Source organism: Sparus aurata, chromosome 1 (assembly GCF_900880675.1).
Source record: "Sparus aurata chromosome 1, fSpaAur1.1, whole genome shotgun sequence".
NCBI lineage: Eukaryota > Metazoa > Chordata > Actinopteri > Spariformes > Sparidae > Sparus > Sparus aurata.
In genome coordinates, this window is record NC_044187.1 from 25,855,366 (window position 1) to 25,879,701 (window position 24,336).

General features: G+C 39.9%; 1 protein-coding gene across 5 annotated transcripts in view; it reads left to right on the plus strand.

Moving 5' to 3' along the window:
* LOC115581576 (zeta-sarcoglycan) overlaps positions 1 to 24,336 on the plus strand; it is a 377,326-nt gene that overhangs the window by 150,681 nt on the left and 202,309 nt on the right. For 2 of the 5 annotated variants that reach the window (XM_030416802.1, XM_030416785.1), the window contains exon 2: positions 9,366 to 9,437. The exons of 2 other annotated variants lie outside the window; for them this stretch is intronic. In XM_030416802.1, the coding sequence (XP_030272662.1) occupies positions 9,366 to 9,437 (72 nt within the window). Of the gene's footprint in view, positions 1 to 6,521; positions 6,650 to 9,365; positions 9,438 to 24,336 lie in introns of those variants that run through there. One more of the 5 variants, XM_030416793.1, reaches the window with a different exon arrangement.

Here is a 24,336-nt window from a genome sequence, read left to right on the forward strand (position 1 = left end):
TTTCACTTTGAGAGTCTGTGTATGTGGCATCATGGCAAAAAGTGGTCCTGAAGATACCTTTTCAAGATAATGACGGATTGTTTTTGTTTTGACAATATCATACAGCCCTTATTTAAATTGAGTTTTCTTGAATTGATTTATAAGCAGGTCCTTCCATGAGAAGGCATTTCCTGAGGATCGAGGAATGTAGGCTGTTGTAAATGTGTCAGCTTGTAAAAGCCTCTTAAGACAAATATATCATTAGGCTACACTGTCTTAGGGCTGGCTGATATATAAATATGATATTGTAATCATGATATGAGACTGTACATCTTATAGGGGTGGGAATCTCTTGGCACCTCACGACTCAGAGGTCAACGATTCGATTCTAAACCGATTATCGATGCATCTTGTTGCAACAATTTTTTTTTTTTACATTTCCATGCATGATTTGAAATAACAATAACAACAACAACAACAACAACAATAATAATAATAATAATAATAATAATAATAATAACAACAATAATAATAACAATGATGATGATGATGATGATGATGATAATAATAATCAAATCTGAGTTTGCTAATCACTTCCTACTTTTGTGATCAATAAAGAAAATCAACAGATTAACTTAATATTTAATTCATATTTAATTATTTTAATATTGTATTGAAGAAAAGGCTTTTCTTTGTCACAAATAGATGACTTGAACACAGAATCCTCCTGTTACAGGCGATGAGCATATCCCTGAGAGAAAAACAGTGTACTGTAGCCTGTATAAAAGTACAAAAGCTTTCAATGCAATAATCAATGCAGCTTGCATTTTAACACATCATGGACCTATGTATCAACCCTCATACTAAAACATGACTACTTTTGGTCATTGATAATAAAAAAGTAAACAGTGTAATTTTTCTTCACTATGTGTCTTTAAAGAAAAAGCTGCTCTTAGTCAAAGATAAGAATAAGACTTCTCCGATCACAAAATCCTGCTGTTATGGGTGATAGGGGGCATATCCCAATGCTATGCTACTCTATGCTGCTTGCATTTCAACACATTGTGCAACATCTTTTTGCACAAAGTGTTGAAATCCAAGCGGTACGCAACAAAGCGCGACTGAATAAAGACGTAAGTCCTCGGCAATCAAAATTGCGGTAGAGTTTGTAATTCGCTTAGCTCTTTACGAGTTGGGTGGAAAATTTGATATCGCTTGCTCAATGGTCCTCTAGCTGGAAGCAACTACAACCCTGCTTCTACACGCTTGTTGTTAAAGCGAGACTGCCGGTTGAATGTTGCGCTGAGCCATCTCATGTTTTTTTTGTTGTGTGCGCACCATCAACTGCACTCGCTGCACTTCCGCAATTACGAGTTCCGCCTCTTGCGTTCCGTCAAAATTACATTGTCAATTAACATTTAGAAAGTCGATTTTTGACTTTTTTTGTAAATTGATTCAGAATCGTCCACGTCCGCGTCGCGATGCATCTGAGAATCGATTATTTCTCCCACCCCTAACATCTTAAGGCAGGAACACATCGGCCCAACCATTGGACGTCTGAAGCGTTTGAGGAGACTCGGAAGAGCTCGGGAACAAATATGTTTGGTGTGTTCAGCTGCGTTGGAAGCTTTTGGAGCCGTGCGGACGTTGTCTGCTCCGATTCAACATGCAAAGTCTGAGGAGGTTGGCTGTCGGCCGCCTGAGCCATTGGGTTCTCTGATTGGTTGTGTGTTAGCTGTATGACCATTCTGATTGGCGGTGTGCTAGCGAATCAGCGCAGTGTGTAGGAGGGGCGGAATACTGTGTGTGCTTTGTTTTTCTATACACTCCGTTCCGTCATTTCCTGTTTTCATGTAGCGCCACCCGCTTGTTGCATCTCGCGCAAGCGCAGAATGTACACACTTCTGTGGAGCTGGCAGCATGTCGAAGCAGTGTGTTCAATGCAACTTTTCTGCCGAACGGGTCAGACAAGGGGCAACAGAGTGGTCGGATTAAGGCAGTTAGCTGTTGGTTTGAATCTGGGCGGTGTGTGGGGGCCTTTAGATTTTAGTTGTCATTTTCTTTGTCACGCAGTCGTAACATTTATCATGTGTTTTTGATGAGAAAATATCAAGATATGTATTCCAGTATAACCTAAAAGCTTACTTCAAAGATCTTCACATGAACATAAAGTTCTTGCTTTGTCACCGCTCTGTAGACACATATAACAAAGAAACAGAAGCCACGACTACATAGAGTACAACGGCATAAATGTGCCACACACAGAGATACTCACATGTAAAGTGCGCAGGCTAGTGCTTAATAGCTCCACAGGTGAGTTGGTCTCTTGGGTCAGTGCCACCAGGCGCACACACACTGGCAGTCGCGCTGACACTGCCTATTAGTAGTTGATGAACTCCTGTGGAGAGAGAGAAAGAGAGGCAGCACAGGAGGGAATCACTGGAGGAAGAGAGAAAGAGACAGGCAGACAGACAGACAGACAGACAGGCAGACGGTTCTGGCTCTGTATCTGAATGATTGATGCTGATCCCTGATGGGCCATCCAGAGCTAGTAGCTGGCAGATGGACACACACACACACACACACGCACACACACACGAACACTCCTGATGATTGTCACACTCCTCATGTGTCTGTCATCCTCACAGTCATACACACTACAACATTCATTCATTCATTCATTCATTCATGTATTCATTCATGTGTCTCTGTTTCTATTTAGTATAATAAACTGTATTTATAAATATGGTATATGTATATAATGTTAGCACACACACATCACACATGCGCAGCTAGTGTCGGTGCGGTTTCAGGCTGATTGGCTGTCATTTTTCAGGCTCTATCTAATGGCTAATTAGCATTCAGTTAATGATCTTCAGCTCTCGGTATTTTCTTCTTTCTCTCCTCTGTAGAAGACTGAGGGAGGGTTTCCTCCAAAGGGCAGGAGGGGGTCAGGAAGCTAACCAAGACTTCCACTTCGTCTTTCTTTCAGAAACAGATGGGTAAACAAAGATAGAAGGAAATTGCAGCTGCTCTGAATTCACTTTACTTTGAAGGTAGAGGGATGAATGGATCGACTGGCACTGTTGGGAAAGATGTTCCACCTGGCTTCTGTTTATGCTTTCCTAATCACAGTTTCACTTTTTTAGTGAACTGCTTATACACCTGCTGATACAATTTCTCATGACTCATTCTCTTATAGAGGGAGCAGAGTTTGATGCTTTGTAGACCCTCTGCTTCTCGGCAGACGTAATTGACAGACCTCTCAAAAACAGGCAGCAGGCTATTTGTGAGTCAATTCTGGGCTTATATCTTTCCATTGACTATTGAATAAACAACATCACGTTAGTAGCAGAAAAATAGATGCTGTTTTATAATTAAATTATTAATGATAGCTATAAAAAAGTCATGTCAAGGCAGTTGCTCCTTCAAGGCTGAACAATGAGTTTGACTCATTTATTCCTAGACTTCAATACATTTTTGTACGTCACTATTCACTATTCACAAAGTACCTTAGTAGCTACAATGTGAATAGTAAAGCTAGAATGTGGAGGACATTCAGAGATAGATATGCTGTAGCAGTAGTTGGTGAGGGCAGGTGAGCTGAGTGCACAGTGCATGCACTCTTAAAGGAATAGCGAGACACATTCTCTGCTCATGTTCCTTGTAGCTCTCATCCCAAAGCATCCTGCTGCTAGGTGACCGATCAATCTGCTGTCAATCACTTGTGTGCAAGTGAGCTACTCACAGTGACTCTCAATAGCAACATGTTCAGACAATCATAAACCTACTAGTTACATAACCTGACCCACTGATGTTCCTCAAAGTAATGCTACATTGAGGTCACAAAAGTCTGGTTTCTCATTATTTGTAATTTTATAGCTGTCATAATGACAGTTGTAGCGTTCCACTGACAGGTGTACCGTAACCTTTGGCATACTTTCACAGATTGGTTAGGCAACAAAACTACTTGATTAGGTTTCAGAAAAGATTACGGTTTGGGTGAAACGTATGTAACTTAAAGTACGTATGACCATTATATGCTATGTTTGTGATCTATATAAGTAAGTTAAAAATAAGTCAGTGTTGAATTTTGGTTTCATGAAGTACACAAACACCAATCCTCTTGTGTTCTTTTTCTGTCCTGGCGTCCTTTTTCATATGAAGACCTCCACTGCTGCCGTGATTATTACACCAACCACTAGAGGTTGCTGCCTATAAGTAACTGTAAATATGGGTCCTAACAGGCTGCTTGCAGAACCTACCTATGTGGTCGTTTTTCTCATGAGTATAAGCTGAGTAAAAGACACGTTTGGGTCTTGAAATTACTATTTACTAAATTAGTCCCATTTGCTGGACATTATGAGGTGTTCTTTGAAAACTGAGTGGACTATAATGCCACAATAGAAGTGTAAAAAGGGAAAAAAAGTAAATCAAAGAACTAGACAGACAAGGCCTTACAGAGGTGGTGATTAAGAAATGACCAAGACGTGAATCATTCTTGTTCGACATAAGATCCTCTGACCGGATCACTAACACATACAATTGCTGCTACTCCCCTTAAAAAGTAAGACCAGGACAATCCTTTTTATCTCACTGGCAGAACACTCTATGTCTTACTCTTTAAATCTATTAGGTTCTATCTGTCTGCTCTGTCTCTGAACCCTGCCTCCATCCTCCTCTGCTTCTGTGTGTACTTCTCCATCATTTTCTGCCATAGTCTACCAATCTGTCTCAACATTCCAACCCCAAATGCATTTCTGTCTTTTTGTGAACAGAGAAGTGTCCTCCTTAAGGCGAGGAAGGTGCAGGAGGGGAGTGAAAAGGAACCCCTGAAGTCCAGCTCAGGGGGAATAGTGGGTGAGGAGGTGGGAGGGAAGGAAAAGCACAGACAAGGGAGATTCAGGTAGTCCTGATGGACAGTGCAAACATTGATCGAATTATTGGCAGAGTTTCTGAGAGCTGAAGTGTTGAACTGATTCTACCTCACATCTTTCTTTTTCAGTTGAGCTGGCACTGTCCATATGTAGACAATAATTATATTAATGACATTCTCAGCATTTTATGGGTGCATGTGGGAAAGGTTGAACTTTTTGATTGTATCAAGTTCTGGCAGCTCCCAGAACTAATTTAGCTTTTTTGTATGAACCACCAGGTGCAGTGCATATGGTTGAATCCCAGTGCATTTAATTTGGCTTTCAATCAGAACTCAAGCAGCTTTCTGTGATGTTATTTTTACCCATTGGATTGCCATGTGTGGGTGTGTGTTTGTGTGCGTTTGTGTGTGAATGTGTGCGTGTGCTGACGGGTTACGTGCATGCTCGTAACCTGTCAGTTTGATGCAGGGGTAATCAGCCTGGTTAATGGAGTCCTCAGGCAATTAATGAGTGTCTTAACTCCACCTAAGATGGAGAAATACAGAACACACACATACACACATGCACACAAACAAGTGCAGACACACACACACACACACACACACACAAATCACAGACACACAGGAACATCTGCACACACAATAACCTCGACACTAATGCAGTAAACTTCTCAAACCCCCCAAGTCAGCGTTTCCATTTAAAACCAATTACTGAAGGCATATTTCATTTTCTAGTAGATCTCCACTCGCTACACAGAACAAGAAAACAAGTCATTGCAGCAATAAGTTATCAATGACAATTAATCAATACAATAATGCAACCCAGTATAGGGAGTTGGTGAATGCACCCATGGGGAACATGCAGAGACACACACACAAACACACACAGCCTTACACAGATAGATTCATGCACACACACATACACACACTGTATACAAAACATAATGAGATTAAAATACACACACTTACTTAGTATGTGTAGCGCATTAATGCATGTTTCAGATACATTTATGCATAAAAATGCCCTTCAACTCGGTCACTTTGGTCTTCCATACCATCTTTCACTCTTTTCTCTCCTCTTCTTCTGCTCCCTTCCTTCCAGCTCATCTCCGAATCGATGGCAGCCACTTTTTTAATTACTTCCCCTGACAGCTTGACAATACGACATGTAGATTCTATCACTTGCCTCAGCTGCCTCTTATATTCACTGTCGTCGATCACAAATTCACCTCAGTTCATTTCCCCACTTGGCTTCTTACAATTATGTCTTCATTTACTTATTTATCGGCGGTTGGAACATATTCACAGTTTTCTTGTTTTAAGCTGTCAAACTTGTGGTCATTACAAGTACATCAGCCACTGACCCTGCCTCCAAAGTCGCAAAGGTCAACTTGAAAAGCAAGAGTGTTTTTCAAGAGTGTTCAGCATGGAGGGTCGAGCTCAAGCTAGTCAAAGCCTTTTGCTTGCAGGAGCACATTTGTGCAAGCAAAGCAGAAATACTCCCTCACTGGTTTTTATGTGTGGGGGTTCTTCTCAAACGCCACAGAGGACATCCATTTCTCTCTTTTTTGGTTGCAGCCGAAGTAACTTTTCTTATTTTCAAACAATAATTTGGATGTTGATTACCGTGGCAACAGTGGAAGCTTGAAATCTTTGTAGCATTTGAGTCAAGCCTAGAAAAACATAAAATAGTAGTGAATGTTTTGGTCTTTGGACCATAGTCAGAACTGCTAACTAACAAGAATGGACCAGAATCAAGTGAAAGAGGCAGAATGTTCACCAGGAACTAACCAGGTAGTTGGTAGAAACCTTCATTGTTATCCGGATGAATATATACCGGGGACAATGTATTTGATCCCTGTGCAACTGTATGACTGTATGTTGTACATAGGTGTACAGAGCAAACATGAAGGACAAAATAAAAGAAAGTCCACAACATTGACATTTGTACACACAGGCTGTACACAAGACTCACAAAACATAAATGCTCTGTGCTCATGTAAGACTTAAGAGTCTAATGCCTCTTTCATAACTCTGATGTTGCTGATGATGCTAACATTAGCATGGTACCTATATTACTATGCTAATACTAATGTACAGCATGTGATGGTCACAATGTCAACCACTGCTGTTTAGCATGTTAGCTTACTAACATTTTCTGAATAGAGCTCAACCCAGTGTTTAGACAGGGCTAACAGAAATACCATGAGTTTGCAGGTATTTGTTTGTAAACCAAAGTATTGGAGACATAAACATATTGACCTGCTGGTAGCGCTACAGTAAAAGATCACCATCATCCTCTTTCACTGTGATTATTTGTGCAAAATTCCGTGGGAGCCCAGCCAACACAAGTTCAGCTCCACCAGTGTGGCTAAAATACTATTCAAATTTGGATCTACGTAGACTTTGCTTTACTGATGTTTTGGATCAGACAAAATGAAAGTGATGTTAAGGTCAAACAAATTTGTTCATGCTCACTTCTCTGTGTGTAAATCATACTTTCCCTGACCACTTCACTCCATTAAAACTTTACTGTGCTAATTAAAAATGCATGCTACATGGCTTGAGACGAGAGCTGTTCCTTGTTCCCCTCAAAAGGATTCTTTAGAGAAGTGAGATTTCCATCTGATAGTAGAGAAAGTGCCCCGAATCAAAATCCAGAGAGGCCTCTTTATTCTGTCAATCATTTCTTTTGCTTTTCACTTTTCCTCACACCACCTCCAGATGAAACCTGTTTTGTGTGCTCTCTCTGTGTGTCTCTGAAGTTGTCAAAGTTTAAGTCTTCTTGTTTGTGTCAAGGCAGTTATGAGATTGGAACGTCACATTAACCATTTATGTATGTTCAATACACAGCAGAGTGTAGAATTGGCAATCAATAATCTGGTTTGGTTTTCAGGATCATCAAACATCTTTTCTAATGTATGAGATACTGCCAGCTCACTTGAAAAGGCATAATTTGAGAGTGGTTCTTTCAGACGCACAGGTTTGATGTCTTCAAAGCTTGACAAACCCTTTCTCACCTATTACAGGCACACGGCAACTGTGGGAAGTTAAAAAAAGTCATGAAAACTGCATATGCTTAGATGTAACTAAGATACTGTATGCATAAGTTTCAGCATATTAGGAAATCATCACATTATACACTGAAACATCAATCGAGAAAAGTCCTTTTATGCTTCTACTGGAGCATAAAGATGAGCTGATTGTGCTGTAAATATTATTCTAACATATGCTGATATACTTTTCTGATGACACACACACATCCCACACAAGCTGTCACATTGTCTTTGTTATCCGCACCACACAACCTGTGACACCCTGTTGTTACACCTCAAGGCAGTCATTCATTCTGTCACATTGACTAACACTGACACATGCCTTTGGTTAATGTTTCTGACACAGCTGTACACTCATTGTAATTTATTTCTGGAACAGATACTGTGTAATTGACACGCACACTTTATTATGCTTTGCTGTAAAGGTTAGGGTTAAAGCTAGAGCATTTCCATCAGCTGGCGTATGTTTACTGAGGGCTCCACGTCCATTATGAGTCACCACTCTGCAAACAGGAGATGAACTAGTGTGAATACATCCTATTTCATATTCTCTGTGCAAATTGATTGTTCTGAGTAAAGCAAGGTATTAGCACTGCCTGTGTTAGCAGGTCAGTTTCCGCTGGGAGCCACCTATATTGAAACATATGATTTATTAGAATACAAATGACCAATAAATGGATGGGGTTACGGCTGTACAAGGTTTCTAGTTTGAGTCTTTAGGCCAGCTGGGAAAAAAAAAAAAAAAATTGAGTTTAAATTAATCTTCTCAGGTGCTGGAAATTATATCCAACCAGCTGTTGAAGAGTGTACTGAATGTCCACTATAGATGTATGTAACAGTGTGTGTATGATTAAGGGCTTTCCTGGTAACTTATTATTCCAAATATGTATTCATTATGTCTTGTACTTTAAACGTTGCTGTGTTAAGTTTGTTTAATTGCAAGATGTTATCACAAAGTGACGTGAATGGTGGCTGTCACATTCTTAGCATACTGTATGCATTCAGTTGAATATTATGGATCCCAACACCCATATTACTTTCTGTTGTGAGCGATGGCCTAGTCATGAAGCAAGTGGTGTGTATTTACCAAGAGCTATTACCCACCCTACTAGAGTGTGAATTTTGCACCAGCCATGTGACTTGTACACTGGTGGAGTAATTACTCATCGTGCTCACCGTGAACTGAAGAGGATAATGAGATTTGTAAACAAAAGGCAGCCATTTTGGCAGCAGCCGGCTCACTTACCTTCTGAATCGTCTCCTTTGACAGGTGTGTATGTGAGTGGATGTTTGTTAGCTAGTATATGTATGTGTGTGTTATGTGTCTGCGTGTCTTGAGTGCCACTCAAAGCAACAATAGAAGGAGATAAAGAGCAAGTTAGCAATAGAGAGTTGCCATTAATCCTCTCTTGCTCGTTTTCTCTCCCTCCATCTTTCTTCCTCTCTCTGACCAGATTAACTCTCACCGAGGGGGTTTCAATAATCATCTGACAAATAGGTGTGGTGGATTGAGGCCAGAGACACAGGTGGGATTTTATGTGTGTGAGTGTGAGTGTGTTACCTTTCTACATGTTGAACTTGTGCCCAATTATTACACCCTATGATTGTGTGAGTGCCGCATGAGTGTTTATTGGTTATTTGACTCCATTCTTTCCAGCTAAATGTTGAACATTTCCTCCACATGGGTTAGATTTATTTGTATTCTTCTTCTCAGCTCTGCATGTTTTCATCCCGACCCTCCTATCTCTTTCTACCCTGCTGTCTTCCTCCTCCCTTCCCATCTAATTACCCTGCGCCCCAAGCTGGGTTACCTCATTGTCAGAAACTGCCTGAACAAAAGGGCTACAATTAAATAATACAAAAAAGGCAACAAAAAAGCATGAAATTAGCCTAAAAATAGGGCCTCCATTTATGGTTGATGAGATGTCCTGTGAAGTGCCTGACTGTAATCAGCACTTTGTAGAGGGGAGTATTAGCATCTGGCATCGGCAGGAACAGCCATGGATAATAACAAAGAAGTGGGGGCTTCAGATTAATAGGACATTTAGTGTAAAATTAGACTGATGAGAGTAGTAAATAAAAAACTGTGTTCTGTCTTTGTATCGATGTATTCTTTTCTATTCATGTGCTGTGGTAGAAGTGACCCTTTGTATGTGAATCAGTTCTTGAAAAAAAGGCAGACAGTATAAGTACTGGAAATGTCTTTTATAACTGGAGGTATTCAACTGCAACATTCAAAGAACTGTCACCTTCTCTCATAATAAGGCGAATATTACAGCTGCTCTATGCAGTTTTTGCACACTGGTGGCCATAGATGTCAGTGAACGATGAAGTCAATGAGATTTGCTAACTTCATTGCCAAGATATTATTTGAGGTGATGTCAGTTAACCAGGCAAAGCCAATTGCTTTATGCCAACCCCAGATGCTGTTTGATGTGAGAATAAAATGTACAGACCTTCAAAATCATGCTGATGTTAACTGGACATGGGTATGCAACTCACCAAATTCAAGGCTGCATTGGCAAATATAAATCACATCACAGTGAAGGGCAATCACTGCAGGACTGTGTGATTTCCTAAAACAGAATAAAACAACTGAAATTGTAGAGAGATTCCTTTCTATGGATGTTTAATTTTATGAAACAAGAATAATTACTTGGATTTTTTGTTTGCTTCTGATAAGTAGAGTAAGACATTGGGTGACAGAGATGAATGTACATTCAGTTGTAAATTAAATGCCCCTAAAAGCACAGTGTTAGTGTGAAATTAGCCAGAGGAAGGATGGAGGATGGCAACTACAGCAGCCAGCAGTTACCATGGTGATAGGAGTCTAGCTTTCTCTCGCCCATGCAAAGATGGTACACAATGTGAGTGTCTTTAAGTTCTGTGTATAATGTTGTGAATAAAACATTACAGTTCTTTTCCTTTTCTTTGACCTTGCTGCTCTCCTTAATTGTACTTAGTCATTAAAAAGATTGTCTATTCATCTTTAAAATGAATAGAGCACAACTGAAGAAAAGCTCTTGAAAAGGAAACATCTGACATATGATTTCTCTGTAGTGTCATGATGATGTCTACATCATCCATTTTCCTGCATGAGACTTCTTCTCTGTCAGTATGGAAAAGCCTCTGAAGTTAATGATGAAATGGATCATTGTCAGTTCATTCCACAAAATCTAATATTGCTGGTCTAAAAGTGACTCAATTTGTTTTATAGTCTCCCACCTAAGGTATGCTATGCTGAATTGTGAGGAAAATAAAAATGGCCATGTTAAGGTTAAACTGGTTTTAAGTATATGGAAAACATCTCAATTACACATCCAGCAGTGACGGAGTACAAATATTGTCCATTTAGAGTCTTTGTTTGTGGCCCATGATGAATGTAATGCTAATATTTTCTCTCTCTGGTCAACTGCTCAATGCCCCAATCAGTTCACAAAGCAGTCTCTAGCTGTGTTTCTCTGCCATTTGGCGCTGAACAGGTAGTTTACAGTTGTTTTTTAGGGCTTTTATGCTGAATATAGCTGCCTGCTAGGACCAAGCATAACACTTCGAGAGTGATGAGTGTGAATGTAAATAGTAAAGATCTGGGCTATGCAGCTTAACAATGAGCTCTAACTCTATAAATATGGTATTAATGGATCCTTTGGAGTCTTTTAATTATAATATGTTTTGAATTTTGAGATGACACCAATATGAAATCAGTTGCTCTTCACTCTAACTTGTTTTACTTATTTTAATTTACTCTATTATTAGTCTAGTTTTCCAAAGGCTGCCACCTTCTCTTACAATTTTCCCTGAAGGTCACAGGATTCAGGAAGTAAACAATGATGCTGAGGCATAGATGACCCCATTTGCCTCAATTAAATAAGTGAAGTCATTTTACCTCTGTTTAATGTTATCAAGAATCTCAATGTGCCTTCAAGTTTAATGAACTCTTAAGATGAACAAGAAGTTAGTACAAATATATATGGAGCTGCCAATGGCTAATGTTAACAACAACATGCTTTACTGAATGGGCATGTAAGAAATGTGTAGTTATGTATATTAGGGAGAAAGCATAGAAGTGCATGTGTTAAAGTCAGAAAACTATCAAATGTTGTGTGTTTCAATGGTCAGCTTTATATTTCAGCCATGATCCACCCTTATTTTCTCAACTTGTATGAGGAACAATTTGTTGACAGTGTAAGGCAAGTTTAACCTTAAAGTTTTTGTTTTGGATGCAGTCATTTGGATGCAGTTTGCAGAACCTGGACTATGTTTGAGGTCGGTTGAGACAATCAATGATTCAGCGGAATTGATTTCAAAACATGCAACCAAGCATTTTAAACATTTTAAGTCAATTGTGGTAGTGTAGGCTAGGTGACAAAGTCCTAGGCAAAGCTAAATAATATCAAAAATTCATTTATTTCTTAATGTTTATGAGTGTCCATGTGTAACAGTATCTGATAGCAGCATGTACCACATCAGGTCAGGTGGATTTGGAGGTAAATAACCAGACTTTGTAAACACAGGGTTTCTGTACCACTGCAGTAATTCAGAAAAGATCGCTGATGATTTTCTAACTCTAAAAGTTTAAAAGCTCAGCTCAGTCTCATGGTTACTTTAGTTGGATTCCTTGCTTGGACTGGGTTTTTCAGATTTCTCTGCACCTTCACTTGTTTCCCGCCTCTCTACTAGTTGCCAGCATCAGACAGATTAACTGCCTGACTCTGCCATGTGTGGAGCAAATATGCTACTTCTTAACATTACTTTGAAAGTGTAAATATGCAAGTGTGTGCAGTTAGCTGTTTCCATACAGCAACCAAAACTGTGGTAAGTAAAGTGTTTGTCTCCAATCCTATTTAGTATATTTGTTGTTTTTTGCTTTAACCACACAGACCATCAAATCAATCCCCTTATTGCCTGAGCCAAGTAGATCAAAGCATCCGCCTAGGTATTTTTACGCTGCACTCCCAGCCAAGGGGAAGTATTTGTTGTGTTTTCATCAATAAACTGTGAATAAATACATCCACACTGTTGGTATGGAAACAGCAGTGTGACTCAGGTGTGATATCACAGGAAAGCTGTGGAGATATTAGAGAGCGTCCCTGCTTTGTGCACTAGCAACTTTATTTTCTTAAATCGCTTAGGAAGCATAAAAACTCAGTCAGAATTCAAACATGGAGTCTGTTGAAAGCAGTCTTCAGCAGGGGTATCTTGGGACAAACCACTTCCTTCTCACACAATGCCTCTTCCAGTGTATTGAAAAATGGGTTCAGCTTTTTTGCCAGTTGGTGTTTTGAACATGTTCACAAATGAAAATCAGATCCAACTCAAAAGTCTTCCCTCCAGAAACTTGTCTGAAAGTTTATGCAACTTTGAAAAGCAATCTTCAAGATGCTTCAAAACTTTTCTCATTCGTCTTTACCTCCTGCTGCCACATTAAGTGTGTGCATAGATCTTCATAATGTTGACAGTCAGCATCAAGTACAAAGAAGCATGTGGCCAAATACCAGCTGTCTTGGCTACCTCTTTTCTTCTTTCTGTCTCCCTCCTTACCTTCCTGCCTAGGCTATTGATTCCTTTCCTCTAACTCAGTGAACCACTTCTTTTTCAATTTGATGTTTTCATGTTGTCCTGTGGGGTACATAGCACAGCTGGATGTCTGTTTCCGTTTACAAAGTTTCCTGATACTGTTCTGTAGTTTGGTTACTTTTTTGCAAATACAAGTTAGAAGTTTTGCAAGTGTTTAACTGCAACTTTTGTTTCAGTTTTACCGCACCAGTGGAGACAAAACTGAATAATCAAAATCAATGAGGTGCCTTCAAATAATGGTAGAAGAAAACTCAAACTGAGCTAATATCTTTAACTCCCTACATTGTAATCACAAATTCAGATTTGGCTGAGCTATAATAATTTCTTGGCTTTGGCCTCTCCACAACATACAACATAAAAGACAAAAATGGAATCATACTGTGGTAAACTTCTAGTCAAACTCCTGTCTTCAACACAGCCTAAGACGTCCCCAGAGTTTTCTTTTAATAGCTGCTTGTTGCCAAGAAACATTTAAAACGATGATTTAACGATCTCCTGCCGTGAGCAGTGATGATCTATTTTTTGTTTCTGTTGTCTTGACAAAAGTAATTGCAGAAATCTTCTTGTTACCAAGGTGAAGTACAGCGTGTACTAACTTATATCTAATAGACATAATCCCTTTAACAAAGATTCCCTATAATACTGTGTAGCTTTGTGGTGGAGAAGCATATACTGTAGCAAACATAGTGGATTTAACACACCAAAGAACACCGCTGTATATTATTTTGTATCAAACCTAAGGAAACTCGTGTCACAACAGCAGTCAAGCATTGGTCAGAAAAGTCATTCACACAGATGAAATGCACATTTTTATCTTTTGTTTGTTTGCTTACAGTCATAACATTACAATGAAAGACAGGCCAGTGCTTATTCCCTCCCTCTCCCAAGGGATTTACTCTCTCTGCTGGCATGTTAAACTCTTGTGAACCCCAAAACAGGTCAGCTGTAGTCAGCCATCTTGACTCAACATCTCCAGGGAATGGACCCTATTATTCATCAAGTCTGTTCCAGATTCTCACCTACTTACACACACATGCACACACATACCCACCCACCCACATGTAAAGACATATGGTATTTCTCTCTCGGTCTCCCTTGGTTGTGTCCCTCCATGTTGTTCTTCCCAAACAGTTCTTAATATAACCTTTTGTTGTAGCTTGTTTGGTCTACAGTCCTGATTCAGCTAATGAGTCATCATGGTAATGAATCTGATTGCAGTTTCCTTACAACAACCAATCACAGAGGATACTTCTAAGAGTGCCGTTTTTATTTTTATGTTTTTAGACAGTTTTCTGAAAACAGCACAGACAGTAAGAGGGAATGCACACACACACACAAGAGCTAAGAGTCAACTTATGCTAGAAATATGTAGTTACATGCACACAGATGGACACAGTAAATTGTAGTTTCTGCCTGTGCAGGTTCTGGTGAATCTTCCTGTTTTCTTTAATTTAAAAAAGTGACTTGAGGCACTTTTAATAATTTCAAGAGCATCTGAGGTGACAGTACTTTCCCTGTAAGTCAAAGGTATGTTGTTAACTTGCCAGAAGTTAAGCATTTGTTTTTTGCGGTGCAAGTTACATCTCTCAAATCGTATTTCTATGAATCCATAAGCCATAGATACATGTGTATTTGGGTTTTCAATCAAACCTTGTGCACACACAGTTGAAGTGATTTTTGTGACCAGTAAAGCTTTCCATGGCTCAGGCCAATTTAAGCATTTCTACAAGTTGTGCTCAGGTTTAGTTTAGGTTTAGGCACTAAAGCTGCTTGGTTAGGTTTAGAAAAAAAATCACTGTTGAAATAAATGCCTTACTGCTCCTCAGGTCAAGACTCCGCTGTCCACTTACATCTGAAGGAAAAACAATATTCCTTTTTTGGGCAACACTTTGAACATCTTGGCCAGAGAAGACAGATGGTTTGAAAGCGGAGTAAAGGAATCCATCTATATCAAACTGGAACGGCCGTCTTTGAACAGAGGAGGTGGCCTGAGACGTGACTTATCACCCACCTACATTGCATTACTGAGTTCCCTTCCCAGGCAGCTTAATAACCATTCACACCTGGGCTCACCTAGCCCTAACAACCCACATGAAAACCGGTTGGGTCAACGACCCACAAGTGGCCCGTAAAACTCTGAAATTCACATCTCACATGTCCTTAAAGTCTCTGTAAGGACACTCCCACACATAGTGTAAAAGCCTGCAGCTCCCCTACAGTTAGAACTGAAAAAGCCTCTTGGATGAGAGGTGAAAGGTCTTTAAAAAACTGAAACAAGTCCAGTTGCCTATGATACAGCACTTAGAATTACCATGACCTGGATGACTGAGAACTTTCATCATCATTACTTCTGTAATTTCACTAACTTGTGTAGCTTATGTTCTTTACTTGGATAATTTCTGTTAAGTTATGTAAGTTAACTACATTACTAAGTAAAAAAACAACAACTCACTATTGAGTTTTGGTTGCTAACGGGTCAGGAACAGCAGTCATCAGGATGATACTCCTTTGTTCGACATGGCTATCCATCCCGCTCTCTCCTTGATGTGAACTTCGATCGTCGATTTTTATGCCACCTCATCTGACTTCCTCCTTTGTTGCCATAATGATTACTTCAGCTGCTATGTGGTCATTTGTTTAGTGAGGACGACCTGGCTTTTAAACATTTTGTTAACTGTTGACTGCCAGGAGAAACTAACAAGCCACAAAGCCGGGCAGAGGCAATGTAAGAGTAATTCTCCCTACAATTCATTATAGACTAATTTAGTTGACCAATTATTTTTAGAAGTAGATTGTGACATGATGGTTTCAAAATGACTCCTGGACAACAGCAACAATGTATCCTTTTAAGATTCAGTGCCATTTAATGACTTGTTCTGCTGGATATTTGTATTCAATGCCAGCCCACCTTCATTCATACCTACATGATAATAAGAGGTGAAATATTTAAGGACAAATAGAGGTGCTGCGGTGGTTGCAAGAGAAATAAAGAGGCATGGAATGAGACAGAAGGTCACTAAGTAAGGAAAGATAGTGCTGAAAAATGTTCAGACTTGTACATTTTCTTTGCTATGGTTTCACGGTTACTCAAACATATCTGCATATCTGGGCTCCTTACAGGGAAAGAGAAATATACTAAGGCAGATGGTGAAAAAGACAGAAAGCAGGACAGAGGGAGATAAGAGAGGGCAGTGTGGATTTAGTGATTTAAATGAGTTATTTTGTCCTTTTCAACAACACTAACAAGCTTGGAGAGTTTGCTTCAAAGACCTTAATCTAAAAGTTTCTGCCGTCCTCCTGAACATCCTAATAGCTACCATCCAACAATTCATTTAGCTACACTCTAATTTTATACCCAGTCTCTTTATCTTCAAAGTTACCTTCTTACGTAGCTTATACTTGCTCAACTTGGTCGTCCTTTAAGAATCTCATCTCCTTAAGCATGTCCTTTCCCCCTCCGTTTGCACTGAGGTGAGACAGCTGCAAAGCTGTGTGTGTCTTTTCATGGCACAGGTGGAGTTGACAGCAGGCACTGGCAGAAAAACAAGGTTTAACAGTTGGCAGGGCTCGAGAAATCTGTACCAAGCACTCACCATCCTCTTAAAGAACACACATACACACTGATTTACACGCTATCATTGGTGCACCATTTCTCGCCCTGTTTTCTAAAATGCACACTTGCAAACATAAACACACCTAAGTGCATGCTCTTAAATCCACATGCACTGGCAGAGCCGTGCCCACACACACCACTTCTTTACTACTGGTTAAATCTTAGTGGTTTTTGTATTTTAAATGATGTCGTCTTTATTGTTCACACTTTTAATTCCAAATTTTCACCATGCCCAAGTTATTGGTTGGTGTCCCTGTTTGTATATTCTGTTAGACTGAGATGAGAGAGAATGACTATAAATCTCCTTGTAGAATCGGGACAGCATTAGCTTTGTCTTACCTGTGCATTTTCTATGATGTATGGCTCCAATCTCCTCTGCGCTCAGTCCCACACAACAACTTGAGTCTCCTATTTATTCTCTCTCTCTCTCTCTCTCTCTCTCTTTCGCTGTCTCTCTCTGCCTTTGCCTTTTTATTGTAGTGAAACAATGAGAGATGACTTGATTACAGTAGCAGTCATGTATGATTTCATGCCTTCGTTACATCCAGACTGGATTACTGCAATAGCCTTCTCCTCGGATTGCCCAACCAAAGACTAAAAAAACTTCAGTATGTCCAAAACTCAGCTGCCAGAGTCCTAACTCACACACAGTCCTGGGAACACATCACCCCCACCCTTCAGCACCTGCATTGGCTCCCAGTCCAATACCGTATCTCTTTTAAAACGCTTCTTCTGGTTTTTAAATGTCTTCATGGCCTGGCACCTCCCTATCTATGCCGTCTTCTCCATCCCTATTTGCCACCCCGTTCACTACGTTCCTCTGATTCCCGTCTCCTCTCCATTCCCCCCTCTAGACTACGCTCTATGGGTGACAGGGCCTTCAGTGTGGCTGGCCCCACACTGTGGAATGCTCTCCCCCTCAGTTTGCGCCAGTGCCCATCTATTACTACTTTTAAATCACAACTGAAGACTCACCTTTTAAAAATTGCTTTCCCTGATGATTTGTAATGTTTTTATCTGTTTTATGTATACTTCATTTGTATACTTCACTTTGCTGCTTGACTGCTGTTTGTTTTGTAAAGTGTCCTTGAGTGACCTGAAAGGCGCTTATAAATAAAATGTATTCTTATTATTATTGAGAAAATAGGCATGGCGCGAGCTCCGAAGGTGGCTGGACAACGGCACATTGTATTTGTTGTTTGGCCCTTGAGCGATTATCATGCTGGTTGTTAAAATGGCACAATGAGTAGGAGGTTGAATTGTCGTTATGGTGTGGGGTTGTTTTTCAGGAGCTGGGCTTGGCCCCTTAGTTCCAGTGAAAGGAACTCTGAATGCTTCAGCATACCAAGAGATGTTGGACAATTCCATAATCCCAACTTTGTGGAAACAGTTTGGGGATGGCCCCTTCTTGTTGCAACATGACTGTGCACCAGTGCACAAAGCAAGGTCCATAAAGACATGGATGAGATAGTTTTTTGTGGATGAACTTGACTGGCCCGCACAGAGTCCTGACCTCAACCCGATAGAACACCTTTGGGATGAATTAGAGCGGAGACTGAGAGCCAGGCCTTCCCGTCCAACATCAGTGTGTGACCTTACAAATGCGCTTCTGGAAGAATGGTCAAAAATTCCCATAAACACACTCCTAAACCTTGTGGAAGGCCTTCCCAGAAGAGTTGAAGCTGTAATAGCTGCAAAGGTTGGATCAACGTCATACTAAACCCAATGGATTAAGAATGGGATGTCACTTAAATTCATATGCGAGTCAAGGCAGGTGAGTCAATACTTTTGGCAATATAGTGTATATGCAGGCAATTTGAAGGTTGTGCTTTCAACATATGCTCTGAAGTATTTAGAAGTGCTCAAGTGTCCTCCTCATGTAAAAGACCCTGAGGATTCAGAAAGACTCATGGTTGAACATCCACATTGGTACAGTATGTGTCTTAGTGTCAAATAGTGGTATGAAAGGAATGAAATGACAACCTCCTTTAGAGGCCATTTAAACAACATTCAAGATTACTTACGATGTATATTATTAACACAGTATTAATATTTCATTTCTTGAACATCAAGGTTATCATCCAAATCAATATATCATGACACCCCTAAACTAAATCAAAGCGGGCATTGATTTCACCAGAGACGTGTTTGATTTAAAGTATCTTTGTTCTAGTCATTGAATATGTAAATCTGTCATTTTAAGGCAGCATTGGTGCAGGTTGAGTCATTTCCAAACATCCTCAAATTATCATTGCCGCTGTTCTAATGCTTCTAAACATGGATCAAGGTGTTTCTGCTTTCCCAACAGTCCTCAGTGAATGAATTAGTTGGAATTGATTTCCATTCAGTGACTAGACACTGCTGTTCATTTCCAATATGTGTGTGCATTTGGTCATTATTTCGCATGACTTTGTGGACACTGAGATTGAATCCAATGCGTACGTGCATACATGTTATTTCATCTCAATGAGGATGAGTGACAGGGAGCTTTCTCTCTCTCTCGCTCTCTCTTGTGTGTGTGTGTGTGTGTGTGTTGATGTCTGCTATCTAAAGCTTGTTAGCTTCTGATTGCTGCTTAATCACAACACTGGCATTGTGGCTCGGCCTGTTACATACACATACACGCACACACACGCAAACACACACACACACACACACAAGACATGTTGATGGACAAAACATGGAAACACACTCTAATGCACACATGGGCACTGACACACACGTTCATACACAGCTGTATGCTCTTGGACACAGACAAGCCTGCCCAGACCTGCACTTGCCCACACACATATGCCTCATGTGGAAGCTGCTATTATGCCATATTACAGGTAATGAACCAGTCCATATGTCTCCAGTCAGTTTCAAAGTGAGAGAGTTAGATAAACAGAGAGCAAGAGAGCTACACTGCAGCATTATTGCTGCTCTGCTGAGGCTGTGCTACTTTTTCTTTTACTTTAAATACCTGGTAAAATACATGGTTTGAGGTTTACAGGAAATGAAATACAAGTGCCCCAAACAAAACACATTTCAGAAACATTTGTATCAAAGTTAATTATGTGTTGCCTTCTAGTTTGTCATGTACGGTTTTAGTTGCGGAGTTCAGTCAGTGTGTTCAAATTAAATTGCAATTGACTTTTGCTATACCTAAGAATGATAAGACTGCAAAATCAGACTGCGTCATTAATTATAGATCATTACCTGACTAGACTGTGACGTCTGCAATAGAACTACACAAGCACACACACGCGCACACATCAACATGCTATGTGAGTAGCCCTGTAGGCCTTGAACACTGCCGGAGCTGTTAGGTATAGGTAATTAATCATGTAAATTACCTCCTCCTCTCGCGCCCCAGGGACAGATGGAGGGTCCTATGTTTGCATTTAAGAAGGTGTTCAGCCTCACATTTCTTGTGATTAGCATATAGCTCAGCAAATTAAAATACAGTGTACCCTAGATTAGTCAAGAATAGGTTGGTTTAATTCTGCAATGGTGTTTTCACTTCAGGCGAGAAAGGTATGACTAGTAAGAGTATCAATACGGGAAGGTGACATGGACTGGAGACGCAAAGGTTGCATGCAGAGTACTAATTAGCGAGACTACACAACATGCACTTTTTAAAAATATAAATGCAACTTTTTATGCAACATATGACAAGCTGGTTATGAGCAAGAATTTTGCTAAAAAAACACGCCCAAGTTCCAACTGTTTAGACTGCACACTTTTATTTTTTTTCTGGCTTACAGTGAGTTTCCGTCCAAACTGTTAACATACTGAAGTGACCATATGGAAGAGAACATATGGCAAGGAGACACTGCCTTCATAATGATTTAATGCATATCATTTTGAACAACTTAACATAATTCTTCAAAGTTGAGTGAAAAGGTACGGAGCCCTTGAGGTGACATGGATAGTTTTTTTTTTATCTCGCGAGTGCGACTTACTATCTCGCACGCGCCAGTTACTATCTCGCGCGCGCGACTTACTATCTCGCACACGCCAGTTACTATCACGCACGTGCGACTTGCTGTATCTCGTGCGCGCGAGATGGTAAGTCGCATGCACGAGATAGTAACTTGCACGTGCGAGATAGTAAGTAAGATGCAGTGGCACTCTGGCTCAAATGATTGAATGAAGTGAACGTTGTGGTGTTGACTCAACAATGATTGGACGCTGGAATCATGAACAAGTGCCATTTACTTCAACAACTTATACTGTAACATTGTTCTCAGTAGCAGCGTCGTATCGTACATAGTCGCCATGTTGTTGCACTCTGACCTCTCTACGTGCAGCGTGTTAACTATGACCTGTCTTATATAACAGCGCCCACTCGTGGTATAAAGAGCAATAGTATATCTGTTTTATATAATAACAGAAGACAACAAACGTGTTTAGTGTACTGTGAAAGCCGAGAGAATGTGGTCTGTGTGAGAATGTCGTGGAAAATTGAAGGTATTTTAGTAAATGTAGGTTTTCTGTCACAACTTTCACATGAATATAATACTATATGCACCTGCATCCATTGTTAATCGTTTGTCCTGATTGCCAGTTGTGACTGCTGCAACGTTATTTCCTAAATTAATTATAACCAAACTACTATTACCTTTACAACTCCTCCATCATGGCTAGCATAATAGCCATTAAAATAGCTATTAAAACACCTGGACACGTTACACAATAAGAATAAGACACTTTATTAACTTTAATTAATTAATTAATCAATTAAAATAATGAGATGGTCTCGATCCATGATAATAAGCCTGCATTTAACGGACTGCACTGTTAAATTACGTCAAAATGCGCTTGAATTAATCTCGATACTAAGTCGCGCGTGCGAGATACAGTAAGACGCGCGTGCGAGATAGTAAGTCGCACTCACGAGATAAAAAAAAAAACGTCCATGTCACCTCCAGGGCTCCGTAAAAAGGTCCTAAATACATAATAATAATTAGGATTCCCTTTATTTTTCAATTCATATTTATTTTTCTCTCCTAGTAATGCATAATGACAGATTTTTCGTTTACCTTTCTTTTCATTTAACTTGATATATTGATTGTCTAGCCTGCATTTTTTATGTGGTTTCATGTCATCAGTTTTGTAAGAACAACGTCAGAAAAAAGGCTCACCAAAGGAATCTCTCAACAATTTGCACTTTGTACTGTCAACTAAAGAGAGGTTCTGCCATTCAGTTGCTTTGCTATTATGCAGTGCGAGGCACTCATATTGTGCAACATTTCTCCACATATGTTATCACATTTGTCATTTTGGAGGAGGAGGTATTATTTTCCACCCTCACTCTGCCTGCTGAGCATTTGGTAACAATGTCTGTGTCCCTCTTCTATGATGACAGAATAAAGCTACTATACATTTATAGGTGGCTGGGTATTTTGCTTTCTTTACCTCTTCATTCATTGTGTTGATGCTTTACTAAAACATTTGGTTGGGAGGTTATCATGTGCATATCACCTTTGTCAGCAACAAACTGTGTATTGAGATGGCCTTCGAACTGTATTTTCCTTCCGAAAACATGTAGAGCGGTGTGAACAGTGGATCAAGGCCATTTGGTTATAGGGAGACATTTCTCTCTAACACAGATTTTTTTACCTTGAAAGGGTTAGGGTATGTAACAAAAGTAACAAAAAAGATGTACGCTCATGGAGTGCTGGTAAATTCCAATACTTCTGCACCAAAAAACAGATAATTTACAGTATGAGCAAGTTAAACTTTATGACTGACTGAGTAGACTGCAGACGGCTTCCTTAATTAACTGACAGCTTTATGTCAACTTATTTATTTGCATTTATTTTGAGTTAAATGTCTGTCTTTTTATTCTATATACAATTAATTTTCAACATTTTAAGTTGGTATTTTTATTCATCTCCTTGGGCCTTGGGAACTGAGTTGAGGGATGACTTTCAACCCCTTTTTATTCCAAACAAAAACAGTTTCTCAGCTTGGTCTTGTTTAAATGTAGAAAGAGATAGTTTGGCACAGCTAGTCATTGATTTTCCTCACACAGCACTCAAGGTCCAAAGTTGAAGTAGTTTTTATGAATGTAATGCAATGCAAAAAGCTATTCACAGACCTTTAAAAAACACTTCTAGAGAAGATGTGGAGGAACCTACCAAACATAGTGAATTGAATGCTGAAAGCATTGAAATGCTGACAATTACTGAATATAACAATTAATATTAGTATATTTGGGAAGCCTGCAAAGACTGATTCTTACGCACCCTTATATTTTCCTACTGGGAACCTGTCTTTTCTTCCTTGACTTTCTCTTCCATCCTGTTTTAAATGTAACATCCCAACAGTGTTTAGTGTTTTGTATGAATAATACTCTAACTTTTAGTGAGAGACTGTTCTGGTTCACACACATTTTCATTAGTCTCATAGCAACAGCAGGAGCTGCTACCAGCAATCTCTCCCAGCATCTGTTAGTGCTGCTGGCTGAAAAGAGGAACCTGGTGGGTACACAGGTTCTCTCCCACATCCATTTCAAAAGATGAGGAAATATGGACAATTTGGTTTTTAATATGCCATTTAATTGGTGAAGGACGAGCAAGGGAAGACAGATACAGAGGAGAGGGAGGAAGGAGGCAAAGAATAGAGGATGCGAATGAGCAAACAGGAAGCAAAGAACTAAGGAAGGAAAGGAGGGTATAAAGGACATGTCTCAAGGCTTGCATCAGCATCCATGAGGGTGCTTTCCCCTCGCTCTCTTTACAGTGCCAGATGGCCTTGGTCTTTAATCACGGTGTGTGTGTGTGTGTGTGTGTGTGTGTGTGTGTGTGTGTGTGTGTGTGTGTGTGTGTGAGTGAGTGAGTGAGTGTGAGACTGTGTCAGAAGTGCAAGTGTGTGCCCAAAGCATCTTTGTATATGTGTGTGAGTGTGTGTGTGTGTGTGTGTGTGTGTGTGTGTGCTTGCATGTGTGTCTGTCTACCTGGGTACAAAGTCTAATTAAGTGCATCTGTTTGTACGATTTGGTTTTATGTTGTTTTCATTTAAGACATAACCAAATCGCTTTTCACCAGTAACCGCACCAACAGAGCTGTTTTCAGTTGAAGAGGGCGGGATGGCGATTGTAAAAGATGTGATCTTTATATCTCCTTTTAAACGTCTGTGCGGTTGCGTGTGTGTCTGCCTTTGACCATAAACCCATAAAATGGCATTTTAGCAGGCAGTCATTCTGATAACAAACCTGCAGTGAGATTGACAGTGTTAACAGCTGTATT